This window comes from Rhodnius prolixus, unplaced genomic scaffold, assembly GCF_049639745.1.
Source record: "Rhodnius prolixus isolate KJV_2025 unplaced genomic scaffold, Rpr scaffold_31, whole genome shotgun sequence".
Lineage (NCBI taxonomy): Eukaryota > Metazoa > Arthropoda > Insecta > Hemiptera > Reduviidae > Rhodnius > Rhodnius prolixus.
Genome location: NW_027411586.1, coordinates 804367 through 823358, shown reverse-complemented (window position 1 = coordinate 823358; position 18992 = coordinate 804367). Strand labels below are relative to the sequence as shown.

Genomic DNA, 18992 nt, shown 5'->3' with positions numbered 1-18992 from the left:
CTATAATCATTCTTTAAAATCATCTCTCCAGTGGTAGTTACGTTTCCGACCTAATACCTTATCAGGTTATAATGATAGAATTGCTTATTCCAAATTTTAAAAAAATCCGTAAAGCAGATATGTAACTTTGTAAAATAGACAAAAAGGAAAATCTATCCAAAAGGTACAAAAATCTCGTTAACAAAAACTTACAGATTAAAATGGTAAGTATAAGGGTTGGTTAAACGCCAAAAGGTACACAAATCAGCAAGTACCCAACATTTCATTAATACTTCATTGATATTATTTAAGCAATTTTACTGCATTAATTTTAATTCATATTTTTTAGAATTTATTAGATGTCACAGACCCATACGCTGGCCGTTTTCATCTACAATATATTTGTTCAAGTAGCACTGTAGATTGATTGTAATATCTTTTTATCTATAATAATCAAACTATTAATTACAGTTTAAAAAGAAAATCGTTATAAAAAAAAAAAAAAAATGAGGCTAAAAAATTCAAAAACTTTTTTTAATAAATGCTTACACCAACATACATCAATGATTTTGTTTATTTTATTTATTTAAGTTCATTCTTCCATTAAAGTAATTGTTTCTTTTTGTAGTAGTCAAACGTTGATAATAATAGGTAATAATTAATCTGACTTTATCGTAAATAATATAGTTTTCTCCAGTTACATTTTCAATCTACGTAGGTTTTCTTCCCACAATGTTGATATATGTAATATAAAATAAATAAGATATGCATATTTTTAGGACAACTAATTATTCCAGTATTTTACTATTAGTAATATTAGGAAGACTAAATTAAATTACAATTGAGAAATGAATAATTATTGTTGAATAATCTACTTGTTATTAACTGTGTGTTTTTTGTGCTCACGAATATTTCGGTAAGACGAATTCAAGACTGAAATATAGTTTTAAATCCGTGATTCAAATTTGAACAGTAGCCGACTCTAACTTTGTCTTTTTCTACTGTAACACGCATGTATATGTGACAAATTCAGAATAAAAGTCATGTTAAAGATACATCAGAAGAATCATTTGGAATAGAGTTAAAAAATACATTTATACAAATTTACAAAGATATAATGTACATTTTATCATAATTATAACAAAACAATATCATGAATGAACTGGCCAGCATAAGGGTCTGTGACATCTAATAAATTCTAAAAATTAAAATTAATGTAGTAAGATTGCTTAAATAATATCAATGAAGTATTAATGAAATGCTGGGTACTTCCTAATTTGTGTAACTTTTGGCGTTTAACCAACCCTTATACTTAACATTTTAAACTGTATGTTTTTGTTGAGGAGATATAAACTGTTAGTTTCATATTATTTTAGATATTTATATGTATTCTTAATGTATTAGTTAATGTCGTTTTGTTGGAAGATTTATATTTAATTTTCTTTTATTTTCTTTTTTGCTGTTTTTTATTTTTTACTTTTTGTATTTTGTTTGTTTTTCTTGTTCTCTCTCTCTCTCTCTCTGTCTCTCTTTGTCAGATTATGCACTCTAATTGTAGTAGTATGAATTTGGGCATACGAGGACGTTTTTCTGCGTCGGGATCGACGACCGCGCAACGCGTCATCATGACGTCACAAGCTATACCCCTCATCCTAATTTTGTGGTCCAGATTGACGAGGGGTTAGGGGTGTGACGTCATAATGACGACACAATACGTCACTATGACGCAAATTAATAGAGGTATTTTCCTGCTACGGAACAAGGAACGCAAGTCCTACGTCACAAGGTATACCCCCTCCTCCTTTATGAGTGCTAGAGAGAAAGAAAGAAAGAAAGAAAGATACGTTTATTATGCCCTGGGACTCATGTCCCTTAAGGGCAACAAAAATAAATAAAATTTACATAATAAACACAAAAAAAAAACTCTCGGTTAAAATAATAAATATAAAATAAAATCTACACAGCTGTTCACAAAAAAATATTTACAATAAATATAAACTAATAAGAAAAAAAATTATGAATAACTTTCACAACTAGAATAAATAAATAAATAATAAAAATAAATAAATAAACTATTTCCTCCTAAATTCCTCTAATAAATAGTCATAAAATAAAAATCTGAAATTAAAAATTGTTTTCCTGTTCGTAAGGTCCGTTGGTAGGTCGTTCCACAGTCTACAGGAAGTGACGAAAAAAGAGTTCTGATAGGTAGCAGTCCTGTAAGTTGGTATGTACAGTCTGGTGTGGACAGTCCTTGTAGTCCGTAAGTCCAGTACACCCTTAGCAGTAAACATGTCAAACAGATATCGTGGAGTCTGCGTCCTAAACAACTGGTACAGAAAATTGCCCTTAAAATATTTCCTGCGGAACTCAACATTAAGCCACCCCAACTCATGGTAATGTGCTGTTCGTCTTTTCGCACATTTAATATAAAACGAACACATGAGTTTAGTGATCGTTTTAGCTTTAAGTTGAGTTCCGCAGTCAAATCAGCATACACTAGGCAGCAATAATCCAAATAAGGGAATATCAGTGTACTGACAGTTGAGCTTTGAACTAGCTAGCGTTCACATCGTGTCTGCTCAGTGTATTCATATAACAACTATATTAAAAAGTGAAAGTTTTTTCTCTTTAATTTTGTTTTTTCAATTTATTTATTGATTTGGTTCTTATTAAATATTTATTTTCCAATATAAGTGGTTATTATTTTCAAATTTTTTCTTATTTTTGAAGTTTGATCTAGCAGTTTTAATTTTAATTTTGAAAATGAGTGTTGAAAGTGGAGGTCCGGGACCTCCTGAAATGGAAGTAATGGAAGCTGGGGTTTCTTTTGAGGAGAAAAGGGATAAAAACGAAGGTGAAATTGAAGGTGATTTAAGTAAGGATGATAAAGTTAAAGAATTGTATCTACCTACAGATGTTGGCCCGTTTGAAATATATATGGAAAGTAAGGGTCAAGGACAAGGTATTGGTCAATTACATGCAATGTCAGTAGGTAAATTAATTAATAAATATCATCCAATGATTCAGAAAGACGTGGTGGAAATTACAAAAATGGGGAAAAACCGATTGAGGTTAAAGTTTAGAAATGGTAGTGCTGCCAATACATTAGTACTTTCTGATGAGTTGAAAAAAGATAAATTTGAATGTTTTATACCCAGTTATTTATTGAAAAGAAAAGGGGTAATTAAAAATGTGGATTTAACTCTTTCTGATGAGGAAATAGTAAATGAGAGTTTGTTTAATCATGGCAGAAATATTAAATTAATCGCTGCTAAAAGATTTATAAGGAAATATAAAAATATGAATATGAAACCAAACCCACATTTTCGGTACTCTTAACTTTTAGGGGACAAGTGATGCCAGAATATGTGTTTATTCATCATGTACGATGTCTAGTTGAGCCGTACATATCTAGAGTTGTACAGTGCTACAATTGCTTACGGTTTGGTCACATGAGTAATCAATGTCGAAGTAAAATTAGGTGTAGTCTGTGTGGCGAGCAGCATGATAGGAAAGACTGTGAAAAAAAAGAGGATTTAAAATGTATTCATTGCAATGGAAATCACTCAGCTACAGACAAAAAATGCACTGAGCAATTAAGGCAAACTAAAATAAAAACTATTATGGCACTAGAAAACTTATCATATTCTGACGCTAAAATGCGTTTTAAAAATTCGTACGCTAAAATAACTGATGCTCCTCCAGTGATATATTCTAAGCGTGAATTTCCACCATTAACATTAAATCCGAATTTAAATAGTATTACACCACAAACTGAGCCAGCTCAACCAATCAAAAGAGCGAGACAAATTTCCCCTCCTAAACCACAGTTTTCACAAAAAGAAATAGAATCCTTTTTAATTAGGTCCACTCCGTCTAAAAATACACCCGGGGGACTGGTAAATTTTAACCCATACCGACCGGAAGAAAATTATATAGAAACTATACGTACTAAAGATTGGGTATGTGAGATAATTATGTCTGTGTTGGACTCTATATATCCCCTTATAACGTCACAGGTAAGGGAAGAAGAATTGATAAAAATAATACAAGAAAGAGTTTCACATTTTCCATTTAAGTAAATTTATTCATTCAATTATTATATTTTTTATAAATCAATATTCTTATAAATGACAATTCAACAGTTAAGAATACTTCAATGGAATGCACGATCAGCATTGGCTAATAAAGGCAGTTTGGAAAAGTGTCTGGAAAATGAAAAAATAAATATTGCATTAATTTCTGAGACATGGTTTAAACCGAATAGTAATGTTAAATTTAGAGGTTTCAATTTAATACATAAAACTAGAAGTGATGGTAAAGCTGGTGTAGCTATACTGTTGCAAAGTTCAATTCCTTATGTAGAAATAAACAACTTACATGCAATAGACGGATTAATGTCCGTGGCGGTGAGTATACCTTTACAAGTAAACAAAAATATTACGATCGTGTCTGTTTATAATTCCCCTTTAAATAAAATTAATTATAATAACTGGGATAATTTTATTAAAATTTTACCTCATCCGCTGATTGTAGGGGGAGATTTCAATATACATCATAAAGAAGTAGGCTCTAGTTTTACGGATAATAAGGGTAGAAGTCTTTTAGAGGCGGCAGAAAGTAATAATTTAATTTATTTAAACGATGGAACTGCCACACTTGTTTCAAATATTCGCCAAAAAAATAAATCAGCATTAGATATAAGCTTTTGTTCAGCCAGTATTAGCCCGTCTTTTAAATGGGAAGTTCTAAATGATCCTATGGGATCAAATCACCTACCAATACTGATAACGTCAGAGAAAGAGAGTATACCTCATGTTCCTCGCCGACCATTTAGTAAATGGAAAATTACTAAAGCAGACTGGTCTCTTTATAATACAACATTTTCAGATTTAATAAACAATTCTTGCTTGGATCTAGACTACTCACAATTAATAAATATCATAAACAAAGCTGCCGAGTGTTCAATACCACAATTCCAATACAACTCAAATTCCGTTGTTTTAACTAAGTCATGGTGGACAACCGAATGTGCGGAAGCTATACAGCGGCGTAAGGATGCTTTTAATAAATACAAAGCTAATCCATGCTTAGATAATTACATTGAATGTAAAAAATTGACTTCTTTGGCCACTCGAATTGTTAAACAAGCAAAAAGGAAAAGTTGGGCAAAATTTTGTGAAAATTTAAATAAAAGTACTCCTATTAAAGACATCTGGAAAAAAATAAAAAATATCTCTAATAAACAAAATAGTTATACTCCTTTGGTTAATGGAGAGTGGGTTCAACATTTTATTAACACACTAACTCCTGAGTTAGCCCAAAATGAAATTAAAATCGAAGAAAACGAGCACATTGATGTTAATGCTAAATATTTAATAGATACTTTTACATTAGCTGAACTTAATAGAGTGCTGAAATCTAGCCCGAACTCTGCTCCTGGTTTGGACCAGATGCACTATTTAATGTTATATCATATGCCGATTAGGGGTAAGAAAATATTATTGCAAATTTATAACAGAATGTGGTCCACAGGGCAGTTTCCGGATGAATGGAAGCACTACATTGTTATTCCTTTTTTAAAGCCTAATAAGCCCCCAAATGAAAGTAGTTCATATAGGCCAATATCGCTATCATCATGCGTTTTAAAAACATTAGAAAGAATGATAAAATATAGATTAGAGTGGTGGTGTGAACACTGCAATATTCTGCCAATAACTCAGTTTGGGTTTCGCAAAGGAAAAACAATACAGGATTGCTTGTCAGAATTAACCACAGACATTCAGATAGCTCTGTCGTCTAATAAAAGTACACTTGGCCTTTTCTTAGACATTACTGCTGCCTTTGATAATGTACAGTTGCCTATTTTGGCAACTAAATTAAATAGTTTAGGACTTCCTGCTACATTCATTAGAAATATCATTAATCTTTTATCGGGTAGAAAACTCTATATAAAAATTAATAATAAATTATGTGAGCCACGTATAGCTCAGACTGGCCTGCCGCAGGGCGGGGTCTTGAGCCCACTATTATATGCATTGTACGTGAGTAATATCGAAAGGATGGTAGGATCTCAAGTGAAAATCCTGCAATATGCGGACGACATCTGTTTATACACCAGTGATGTAACAATTGATGGTTGCATAAATCATTTAAACGAGACAGTTGGTCGCTTAGAAGAGTGGTCAACTAATCATGGCTTGACGATATCTGCAACTAAAACAGTGGTTTGCCCCTTCACCAGAAAACGAAGGTTACCTTTAGGAGATACAATTTCGTTAGGTGGTTTCTCCTTTCAAGTTGTCAGACAAGTAAAATATCTGGGAATTACATTTGATAAGGTTCTATCATGGAAGCAACACGTACAATCTATTGAAACGAGAGTTGGTAAATATTTTAATGTTTTAAGGGCGATCTCCCATCAAAAATGGGGTTCGGACCCAAATATTTCTCTTCTATTTTATAGGACAACTGTACGCAGCATTATAGATTTTGGATCCTTTCTCTATGGTCAAGCAAAAATGTCAACCCTTAAACCTTTACAATTGCTACAAAATAAAAGTTTAAGATTATGTTTAGGATACACTAAAACTACACCACTTGATGTTATGCATTCTGAAGCTGGCGAGCTGCCGGTTAATCTCAGAAGAGAACAGTTATGTCATCGATATGTTCTGAAAACTATGAGCAGGAATGAAAAATTATATAAACAAATTTGTTTATTGAGTATTAAAGATTTACAGATGCGCTATTGGAGATATAAGAACTCACCCGTGTTGTCAGTTAGTTTCACAGAAGTTTCGCATTTGAAACCTCTGATATATATCGCAGACAAATTGCCATATTTCAATGCCAATTCAGAAATAATTTCACAAAATCAGCCGCATGTTAAATTCTTACAAGACTATTCTAATATTCCTCAATCAATAGTAAATGAGGTGTTTCTGGATGATATTTCTGAACTATTTCCCTCCACATACACACTGTTTACCGACGGCTCCAAATTAAATAATGAAGTGGGATGTGCCTATTTTGATCCCAATAGCAATAAAAGAAAAATATTTAAACTACCTGCCTATTCTACCGTTTATACAGCCGAACTGATCGCCATACATCAGGCTATGGTATACTCTTATACTTTGGATGCCACAGATATCACCATATTTAGTGATAGTAGAAGCGCCTTAGATGCCCTGTATCATTGGAAGTTGGCATCAGCCAATCATTTAATAATTAACATTGCCGAAGCTCTTTTAAATTTGAAAAATCAAGGAAAGAATATTAAGTTTGGTTGGTGCAAAGCTCACTGTGGTATTAGTAATAACGAAACAGTAGATTTACTTGCTAAGGTGGCCTGTAGTTCTGGTGAGTACTTAGCGATCCCTCTTCCGCCATCAGATTTAAAGGGCTGGGTCAAAAGAAAAATCATGGAAAAATGGCAGTGTAAATTTGAAAATTCGGATAAGGGCTTATTTTATAAAACAATGGTACCACAGGTTAACCATAAAGTATGGTTTAAAGATGGTTATTTTGGTAAAAGAATTGTTACCATAATAAATAGAATGCGAGCAAACCATGGTATTTGTAGGTCATATTTGTTTAGAATAGGTAAATTGGCCTCTCCTCTGTGTAGAAGATGTGATGAAACGGAGGATTTTGAACACGTAGTTATGGTTTGCCCTAATTATAGTAAAGAAAGGGAAAAGTTTTTTAACGAAATCTCAAGATATTGCGCTGCTCCCCTCTATTTTAAGGAAATAATATTCTCGAATAATATCTACGTGTATTCGTCTTTGGCAGAATTTATTAAACAATACAATATTTAAAAACCTACCAGCCAGTTATTGCTAAACACACATACAGTTAGTTGTTGATTGGTTAATAGTGTAAGCACTGATACCATTAAAAAAAAAAAAAAAAAAAAAAAGAAAAAAAAAAAAAAAAAAAAAAAGTGTACTGACCAGCTGTCTACGGAGCGGTACAGGTAGCAAGTCTTTGTGGAGTCTTAGCTGGGAGTGACTTGTAAATACTGTTTGAAATATCATTGACATGATTATTCCAGGACAGTGTATTCGAAATGGTCACTCCCAAACATCTAGCAGACTCTACATAAGGTATTGCAATGCTATCATATACAATAATTTTCGGTACTATATCCAGCTTAATAGAACTTATATATCTGTTACTGCCAATTATCATTGCTTTAGATTTAGAAATATTAAATGAAATAAAATTACACTTTGTCCAGTTATAGATAGCTTCTACATCCGCCTTGACTTTTTCTATTCCATCTTCTAATTCTGACGGTAGACAGTGTAAATATATTTGCAAATCATCTGCATAAAGCGCATGTTTACAATTTTTCATTACATTCCATAGATCATTAACATATAAACAGAACAGAAGAGGACCCAAAACAGAACCCTGAGGCACTCCGGAATTGACTGACTCCCACGAAGATCTTTCTCCATTACCACCAATCACTAACTGTTTTCGGCTACAGAGATATGACTCAAACCACGACAAAGCAGAATACGAAAATTTTTAAAAAGTTTTAATTTGTGAAGCAATAAGGAATGATTGACTGATTCAAAGGCCTTTGAAAAGTCAAAAAGCACGAGAATAGTAATCATTCTTTTGTCTATATCCAAACGAATGTCATCTGTTATCTTCAATAGCAGACTCTGTGTACTATGTCCTTTCTGGTAGCCAGACTGGAATGGATCTAATGAAGAGAGAGAGTGAGAGAGAGAGAGAGATAATATGTAATAAAAAATGCATGCACGAGGAGCGCGCATCTATCCTTATCCCAATTATTATAATTTTTTTTTTAAACAAGGATCATACCACACAAACCGATCTTTTTGTGTACATTATTATTAATACACCTTGACCTTGTGCCTGCTAAATCAAGGACATATCCTGTGTACATCCACCTCTCTCTCATTAAAGGTGAGCACATCCTATGTACTGTTGTAAAATTTGTAAAATGATTAAATAATATTAATAATAATAATGTGTTATCTGGAGTAAGGTTGGAATAACGGCTTCACTGACAGGAAATGCGTCAATGTATTGTTCTTCATAAGACAAGAATAATGTGATTTATTACTTACCACCACATCATTTATACAAAAAAAAAAAGAAGCAATTTATGTTAGTTTATACAAATGAAATAATACTTAATTTAAACTTTAACTTTGAGGGGGGAAACAGCATGCACGCGTGTTCCCGTAAGATTATGGTGTTGTTGTTGTTGTCTACATCGTTAAATAATACTAACAGACTGCACACATGTACTATTAAAGAAATAGAGCCACTGTCGCCAGCATACGTAACATCGACAAGGTAACGAAAACAAGAACTGGAAGAATTAGATGTTAAAAGAAGGAAAACAGATTATTTGGAAAAGAAGGCAGCAATAAAGGAAGAATATAAACAGCTTCTAGAGAAAGAAGAAAAGATAAACCAGTTAAGGGAAAGATTAGAAGACTATTTTTACACCCATTGGAAGAATTTACATCCAAATGCGGAGTATAAGGTGTCTGCATTTACCGTTAATAATAAAGGTAAATATACGTATGTGGGGGTATTGGCCGAAAAAGATGGAAATAAAGAGGTTTATTACTTAAAAGGCTGGCATAAAAATATGTTTATTAATGTATACAACAATAAAGAAGAACTTATTAAAGAGGGATACGTTATTATTCCGTACAACGGAATGGATTTAATTAGTCTACCTACCGAAGAAACGTTTGTGACAAATGGTCTTACAACGTATCATGGCCACACCTTCTCCAAGATAGAAAATGTAAACTTTTACACAGATGTATGGAGAAATATGGAGAATATTCCTTTTACACAAGAAGACGTGAATCAAATCAAGAACATTAACATTAATAAAGAACATATTAACTTTCGCGATTGTAGCCGTTAAGAAGAAATCGCCGAAGGGACAGAATTGATAATTTCTGGTATTAAGGAAGTTGTATACAGGAAGAATCGACGATATATATTACAGTTCGAAAATATAAATAGGTTCTACTGCTCGAATTACTGGCTGGAAAGGGAATTGGCGGATGTGGATTTAAGATACAGAATAAAAATTAAAGTACGATAGATACCTTTAAACATACGCCCAGTAGGAATAAGGAAATAGTGGTATTTTGCGTGTAACATTAGAGAGAGAAAGAGAGAGAAAACATGTAAAATAATATTATAATAAAAGATGTTGTAAAACGGATATTACAATAAAGTTTTGTAGTTAAATGTAGAATAGAATAGAAAAAATTCTGTATTTCGTGTTGTCACATTACAGGGGTTCTGTGCTAATATATAATATACAAACTAAAATAAATTTGCTGCAGACATAATAACTAAAATAACAGTTCCAATTCCAGTTAGAGAGAAAAATAATAATAATAACAATACAAATAAATAGAAAATAATAATAAAACAATACAAATATAATAATAATAAGAAATAACCAAATAGTGCTCTCTACATATGTATAGTTTCTTAATTTTATTCCAAATGTATAGCTTTCAGAGCTACTATTCATTTAGAATAAACTATCTTATTTTTAGGGCCTCAATAATAAAATAGTACAATTTATTCAGATGGTCAAGAGACTCAATTATTAGCAATTTTTGGTCTAAATTAATTTCATTTTTATTGTGTAGTGCTTGAGGTAAATAATGTTTCCTGATAGACTCATAAATTGGGCACTGGATCAAGACATGTTCCATACTTTCTGGTTTAAGCAGGTTACACAATGAACAAACGGAGTGAGTATTTATTGCATGAAATCCACCTTTTCTAAACCATATTTTAATAACCTTATTGCTGGACACTCTTAATTGACTAATTACTCGTAATTTATCAATTGCGCAATTATATTTTAGATACTCCTCTGACAACCCCAAGCCACTTATATCTCTATAAATATAACTGTAACTAGAATTGACCGCTCGCTGAACATCCAAACTAAGTACATGGTTGGTCCATTTTTCCAATATGTTTGGCATTGCCCTTTTGACATAATCTAAATCATTACAATAAAATAAATCGTATTCACCTACAATACAAAACCATTGACGCAGCTGGGTGAACCAATTTCTAGTGCAGTGTTTTTTATCTAAGCTGACAAATTTCCTTAGTGCGTTGAAACAAAGTTTAGGCATCCGGTTTAGGCAATCGCTTCTCGGCCTTTTGGCTAAGATCAAAGTGTAGTATCTGTAGTTAAATGTATATGTATTAATAAATCTGCATTTACTACACTAATTTGCGTTATTTGTAATAGATCCCTGCTCTCCTTATTCCTTTGGATATGGCATTAAAAGAATTTGTTTTAGATAAATTAGTACATGTGCTTTTTGGTTAAGATGATAAATATTTATTAAAATATTGGAAGGACTTCGGGTGAACACAACAATCTTCGGAATTCAATTGGTGGAGAGGGGGTCGTTGAAACTGCTTCGTGGATGGCATAGCAATCTAAAATCTTGCGGAGTGACACACAAACCGCGCGTGTATGTTGGGTGATTCACACAAACTTGACACACTAATTGAGGGTGTTATCAAGTGTATTGGACATTAAAAAAAATTATTATCGCATAAGGAAAAACAACACACTCGTTAATTATATAAACAGCTACATAATACCAAAAATATTTAGAAATAGATATCTTACAACTGTCAATCATACATAGAAAAAAAAAAAGAGTGTACAATAAGTTTAATTTAATGATAACTATTACCATGGTCAGTTAGCAGGTGCAATGTGTCATCCTGCGACATACTGAAGGCTATCTCTATTGCAATAAGATGTATGACGCCGTAGGAAATGATATCTTTCTCGCGCGCTTTTTTTTTTTTTAAATTTTCCTTAAGTTTGTAATTGGTTGTGTTACCTTCATGCCTCCCATATCTCTCCCCCTCTCTCTCTCGAGCGCAGTATATAAAATCGGTGAATAGTTGTGAGGGTTTATCCAGTAGCTCTTATGTATTACTACATGCAGTACATCATTTGAATTTTTCATCATTTAAGAACCAGTTAATTAAGTTTGACATTTTTTTTTTATTTTTGCTTTTTAACTTTTTTTTTTTTCAAAAACAAAAAACATTTTTTCTAGAATGAGCGATGAACTGTTAAAAAAATTGCAACATCCTTCAACAAGCCACAACCGAACTTATAAAAAGGTATCAGAATTAGAGGTAGATAGACCTTATTTGATCTTCTCTTTTGCTAGAGTGGAGAAAACCAAATTTGGTCCTGCGATTGTGGTCCAGATACGGGATATTGATGATACAACGTCTTGGATTTTTTTACCGAGGCGTTATACATCCTCTATCACAGATCAGGATATACAACATTATATGGGTATTTAAAATACTTTTTTATTTATTTTTACTTTTTTCTTACCTATGTAGTTAAAATAATTTTTCTTTTAAGATGGTGATTTGTCCCTTATCTATAAGGGGATAAGCAAGACAAGCAAGTGTTACATGATAGCATTCGAAGCATCCAAACAACAACAACAGGAGGAGGAGGAACCGGCGAAGAAGAAGCAGAAGAAGAAGAAGGCGACCAAAGATTAGTTTTATTTTGTAAGTTCATTATGTCTAATCCGGCCTGTGTTAAATGTGGGAAAAGTTTCTCCAGACCGTACGATTTAAAGAGACATGTTGCGACATGTTCGCCAAAGAAATGCCCCAAATGTGGTAGTATATTCCGCACTTTGCTCACCTTAAAGACACATGTTTTGACATGTTCACCCAGGAAATGTCCAAACTGTGCTAGTATATTACCCAATTTGGTGTCATTATTAAACCATGTCTCTTCAGATTGTACTGCATGTAATGACGACGACGACGATGGCGATGATTCAACACCCTCAGTTAGGACTAGAGGAGGGAATGTACAAAATCAAAAGAAATATCGTCTATTATCCGTTCCTTTACAGGATGGTGTGGTGATTACCGCTTTAAATAGATCGGCTCAGAATATATGCATTAAAAATACTAATAATATAAAAGACCCTGTGCTATTTTTACAAGATAAACACGGGGTACTATTATAGTATTTACTTAAAGCCAGAGAAGATCTATTGACCTTTAAATCATCCATCTTCCTAGAATGTGTTTATAGTCGATATAGGAATTCTGATCTTGAACAATATACGGATGCAAATTTTAAAACCTCGATAGAGATTATCGACGCTAGCACCAACCTAATTCACTACCTTCAAAGAAGTTTTGCAAAACTTTTGCGCGAACTACAGGAATTTGAAACTAGTGGATCAGGTTGGAAAATACATTCCGTAGATTCCCTTGTCCTCCGATTAACTAAATATCGCCCGTTAGGTGGAAGAGCGTACATTCCTTTACCAAAGAAAATAGCCAATAAAGAAGCAATTGTCAATATATGCAATACTGACGATTTCTGCTTTAAATACGCCATTCTATCTCGTCAACTGGAGAAACCCCACCGTATAACCATGTATAGAAAACTTAACCACTATTACAATTTCGACAATATTTCCTTTCCCACACCTTTAAAGGATATACTTAGGTTTGAGAAAGATAATAATGTATCGGTAAATGTTTATTCTCTAACCGAGAAGGAGAAGCAGGTTTTTCCTCTGATGGTTAGTTCGAATTTAGCGGCTGTAGAACACTTTGACTTTTTATTTCTCCGTGATTTAAATACCTCTCATTATTGCCTAATAAAAAATCTCTCACGGCTTATATCTTTCCAACTTAGAGACCATCATGGTAGTGTTGTTACGTGTAAACGATGCTTCAAATCATTCACTCGTGATTATAGAACAGTGGATGGGAAAACAGCCGAGGAACGATTAGCCGCCCATCAACTTTTCTGTAATCAACACAAACCATGTCACATTCGGATGCCCACGGAAAATGCACAATTACAGTTTACAAACTACCACCATAAACCACACATACCCATAGTTATCTATGCAGACTTTGAGTGCCTACTTTTACCCATACACAGCGTACCCGGATGTTCATCCACATCATGGTCCAGACAAACACATAAACACCAGGTTTGCAGTGTGGGGGCTAAGGTGGTCTCTACGCTAGCCAGCTATCAAAAAGTCATTTTCCTATATACGGGCGATGATGCGGTCCAGCAATTTATGGAATATTTACATTCCGTTGTTAAAGATGTGGAAGCCCTATATAAGGTGATCATTCCAATGAACGCACTATCCCACCAACAACAGGAGGATTTTGCTAATGCCACACATTGTGGCATTTGTGAACAGGCGTTCAACGGGTTAGAGAAGAGAGTTCACCATCATGATCACCTTACGGGGGACTTCATCTGCGTGGCCCATAATAGCTGCAACCTCAAAGTACAATTGCCGAATTTCATTCCGGTCTACATGCATAACCTTAGCGGATATGATGCTCATCCGATTATATTGTCTTTAGGCGTTGATCCGGGAGATGTGTGGGTAATACCAAATTCCGAAGAGAAGTATATAAGTTTTTCGAAAAAGTTTTCCGATTGCCCATCCATATGGCTTCGCTTTTTGGATACATACCGGTTTCTACCGGATACTTTAGAACATCTTATAAATAACTTAACGGAATACCCACAAATGGAGAAACAATTTCCCGACAATGACCAAAGACAGTTACTACTTAGAAAAGGCGTTTTTCCATACGCCTATATGACGGGTATGGAGAGAATGGATGAACGAGCCTTACCAGCTAAACGGTATTTCTTTAACGATTTAACCGATGAGCCCACATCCGATAGTGATTACCAGCACGCACAAAAGGTTAGGTCCTCATTCCACATGAACACACTTCGGGAGTACACAGAATTGTATCTGACAACTGACATAATTCTCTTAAGCGACATATTTGAACAATTTCGACAGGTTTGTGAGTCTATCTACTACATTGATCCTAGTTGGTATTTTACAACACCTGGCCTGGCATTTGATGCATGTTTAAAGTGTACAAAAGTTAAATTGGATCTTCTAACGGATTATGACAAACTGCTCATGATCGAATCGGGGATTAGAGGCGGCATCATTTCCTGTGTTACAAGATATGCTAAAGCCAATAATCCCTACATACCCGGCTATGATCCTACACAACCAACAAACTATATTCATTACATAGATGTTAACAATCTCTACGGGTTTTCAATGTTACAGTTCCTCCCGATTGGTGGGTTTGACTGGGTCGAAGTAGGACAAACCATCGACATAACCACCATTCCGGATGATGGCGACATTGGGTTTATCCTAGAGGTTGATCTACACATACCTACACACTTACACGACTATTTCGCTCAGTTTCCACCACTACCACATCATCACAATAAAAAACTCTATACCACACTAGACGACAAACACCATTATGTGATCCACTATAGAAATTTAAAACAGGCTCTATCCATGGGGGTTGTACTTAAACAAGTGCATAGAATATTAAAATTTAATCAAACCCCCTGGCTTAAACCCTACATTGAACTCAACACCAGCCTTAGAAAGGCGGCTAGAAATTATTTTGAAAAGGATTTCTATAAGTTGATGAACAATTCTGTTTTTGTTAAATGTATTGAAAACAAGAGGAAGCGTTTATCTATTAAGATTGTCACGTCTGAACAAGCGTTGCTCAAGCTGTCCAAAAGAGCAAACTTTAAGGATCGAACAATTTTTAATGAAAACTATATTGCTGTTCATCTGCACAAAGAGTCCATTTACTTTGATCGGCCCATTTACGTTGGATTTTCCATTTTAGAACTTTCCAAACATTACATGTATCATTTCCATTACCAGGTCATGTTAAAATACTATACTCTTAAAGCATTAACCCTCCTCTATTCCGACACAGACTCATATCTTTATAAAATTGAAACCGACTATGTCTATGAGGATCTAATAGTATTAAAAGCACACTTTGACACTTCCAACTACCCGCCTACACACAAATGTTTCTCAAATCACAATAAGAAGGTGTTGGGCAAATTTTCCGATGAGACTGGTGGTGATCCTATTGAAGAGGTGGTTGCATTAAGGCCGAAAATGTATAGCCTTAGAATATTTAAACGAGGAATTATAAAGAAGGTGAAAGGTATCAAACGGAGTGCCGTTAATGAGATCACATTTCCTGACTATTTAAATATCTTACATAATAGAGATTGTGTTCTATATTCCTCGTTTAAAACTATACTATCTAAAAAACATCAACTATTCACCTTTGATTGCAATAAAATGAGTTTATCCTCGCTTGATGATAAACGTTTTATTTTAGGCGATGGCATAAACACGCTTCCGTTTGGTCACTATCGGCTAGACACATAACAACAACAACATGCACACTTTAGCCAATCTATGTTTACGCTTTACATGTGATGATGAGAGGTATTTCCAACCAATTTCACTGTTAGATATAAGTATGATTGAAATATGTAAGTATGTAAATAGAAGAAGTGATATTTCCCTATTGGAAATACCCAAAACTAAACAATGTTTTATCGATTTGTATTGTTTTGAAAATATCGAATTCAATGCTGGTAAACGCATGTCTGTGTCAGATTAGATTGCTATATCGTATTGTTTTCCAGATAATAGTTCTTTATTTTTACAATTTAAATCGATTAGAATAACTATTAAAATGTGTTATTATAAAAAACTTAACATTCTTTCCCATAATATTACTAATAATGACATATTATTGACCGATAGCAATTCCAATTATAATTTTTGTGTTCAATGTTGTAACTTGCTCACACCGCCTCCTACCGGCATTTTCTGGCATTCTTACTGCACCACCATGTGCACAAACAATGGTAATCTTCTTCTATCCAGTATTATTTGTGACAAACTATTTTGGTGCTTTAATTGCATTACAACTCCACTATTTAGTGTGGACCATCTCCCCCACCCATAGTTAGCCCACCTACACCACAAGTGTGTTCAGTTGTATTACGATCGTTATTTAAAAAGGTAACAACATGGAAGAATGGAAGCTTGTCATGTCACACCCTTTCTATCACCAATTTCAACAGGATTTCTCCAGCTTAACAAATAGTAAGGAGAATGCCCTAGATTTTATGCTATTATACGTTAAACTACAGGAATTGGAAACATTATCGCAGAAATTTGTGCAAAAAAGCGATTATAAAGCCTTCCACTATTTGAATTGTGTTTGGTCCACTCCGAAATGTGTGGAGGGCCCTTAGCAATTAGCAAATTAGATAAACTTTACCATTGTAATTACATCGAAGTGTTTTTGTCTAAAAAGGTAAATAATTTTAGTTTTACATAAATAGCGTTGTATATATTTGGCTTGTAAACTAGATGAAATAAAACATGTATATATTTAAAACATTTTTGTTTTTATTATAATCACCCATTTTTCATGCCATATAAAAAGATGCGTTCGCTTTTTATTGAGGTGTTACAATGATGATGATGATGATGATGATGATGATGATGTACAAATAAACTGGATAAGATGAGCTAAATAATAATAGTTCTATAAGATTAAAAACAAATAGGTACAAATTTTGTTTTTTATTATTTAATCATAACCCCATTATACTAATATTCTTAAATATGTGCTGATAGATGTACACAGGATGTCCTTGATTTAGCAGGCACAAGGTCAAGGTGTATTATTAATAATGTACACAAAAAGATCGGTTTGTGTGGTATGGTCCTTGTTTAAAAAAAAATTATAATAATTGGGATAAGGACGCATGCGCGCTCGTCGTGCATCCATTTTTTATTACATATCTCTCTCTCTCTCTCTCACTCTCTCTAGCACTCATAAAGGGGTGAGGGGGTATACCTTGTGACGTAGGACTTGCGTTCCTTGTTACGTAGGAGGAAAATATCTCTATTAATTTGCGTCATCGTGACGTATTGTGTCGTCAATATGACGTCACACCCCTAACCCCTCGTCCATCTGGACCATAAAATTAGGATGAGAGGTATGGCTTGTGACGTCATGATGACGCGTTGCGCGGTCGTCCATCCCGACGCAGAAAAACGTCCTCGTATGCCCAAATTCATACTACTAATTGTATTGTTTTATTCAGGAGAACCAAACTCCATTTTGTATGGGTCTTCCCAAATACAAATAAAATTATTATTATTTATTTATTTATTTATTTATTGTTTTACATCCATGTTCATACAATGAGTACATTATAGATGGAGAGTTGTGTTGTGCCTACCAAACATAAAACTTACTAATTAAATGAAAAGTTATATTAATTAGCAAAATAAAACAGAAATGAAAAACTTTTTTCCAAAAGAAATTTAGAATGAAATAAAATATAGAACTCCTATACAAGTAAACAATACAGAGTGACCAGACAGAAATAAACATATTAACATAAATTGAACTTCATAAGAACAGTGATATATTGACTTTGGAGTTTACAGTTGAAATCTAAACACTATTATTTTACTTCTCTGGCTAACTATCTTGAAGCGGCTATGGTTTGTCAAATGCTTCTTCGATTACTAAATCAATTTAAAAATAATAAAAACAAACTAATTTATTGAAAAATGGCCGGAAAATATTCCAAAAAATAAAAATAAAAAATAAAATAGAAATAAATAAGGAACAAAAAGAAAACAGAGCTACGTCTGCAGTATAGATTTTCTTAATTTAAGGCAAGCAGTGATAAAATTGTATACATCGAGTAAATGGCTTTTGTGTTTAATATTTAGAATATTTTCGGCTGTGAGGGGTCGGCATTTTGATAAGTACTTATTTCTAATTGAGGCATAGCCTGGACAGTCAATAAAGATATGTGCAAGGTTCTCATTTTCATAATTACAAACTGAACATATTTCCTGACTATTTATTTGATGGCGGACACCTTTAACATATAATACACAGACATTATCAGAGGCCATCCTCACTTGACTAATTATTCTTATAAGCTCAAAAGATACATTCAACTTTACATATGAATTAAAATTTTTATTTCTAATTAAGAGTTTATA

General features: G+C 33.5%; 2 protein-coding genes and 1 pseudogene across 2 annotated transcripts; all 3 read left to right on the top strand.

Annotated features, from left to right (window-relative positions):
• The first annotated feature begins 11177 nt into the window (after positions 1-11177).
• On the top strand, positions 11178-11306 carry LOC141448439 (U2 spliceosomal RNA; annotated as a pseudogene).
• A 395-nt stretch (positions 11307-11701) lies between these two features.
• Positions 11702-14079, top strand: LOC141448433 (uncharacterized). The gene has a single exon (XM_074116793.1). The coding sequence runs from the start codon at positions 12603-12605 to the stop codon at positions 13062-13064; it is 462 nt and encodes a 153-aa protein (XP_073972894.1). The 5' UTR covers positions 11702-12602; the 3' UTR covers positions 13065-14079.
• On the top strand, positions 13893-16331 carry LOC141448421 (uncharacterized). The gene has a single exon (XM_074116778.1). It carries the CDS (start codon positions 13893-13895, stop codon positions 16329-16331), a length of 2439 nt encoding a protein of 812 aa, XP_073972879.1.
• Positions 16332-18992: the final 2661 nt, after the last annotated feature.

What these genes read in the sequence shown, in the direction of transcription:
- LOC141448433 (XM_074116793.1), top strand. Translation starts at nt 12,603, where the DNA reads ATGTCTAATCCGGCCTGTGTTAAATGTGGGAAAAGTTTCTCCAGACCG.
- LOC141448421 (XM_074116778.1), top strand. Translation starts at nt 13,893, where the DNA reads ATGCCCACGGAAAATGCACAATTACAGTTTACAAACTACCACCATAAA.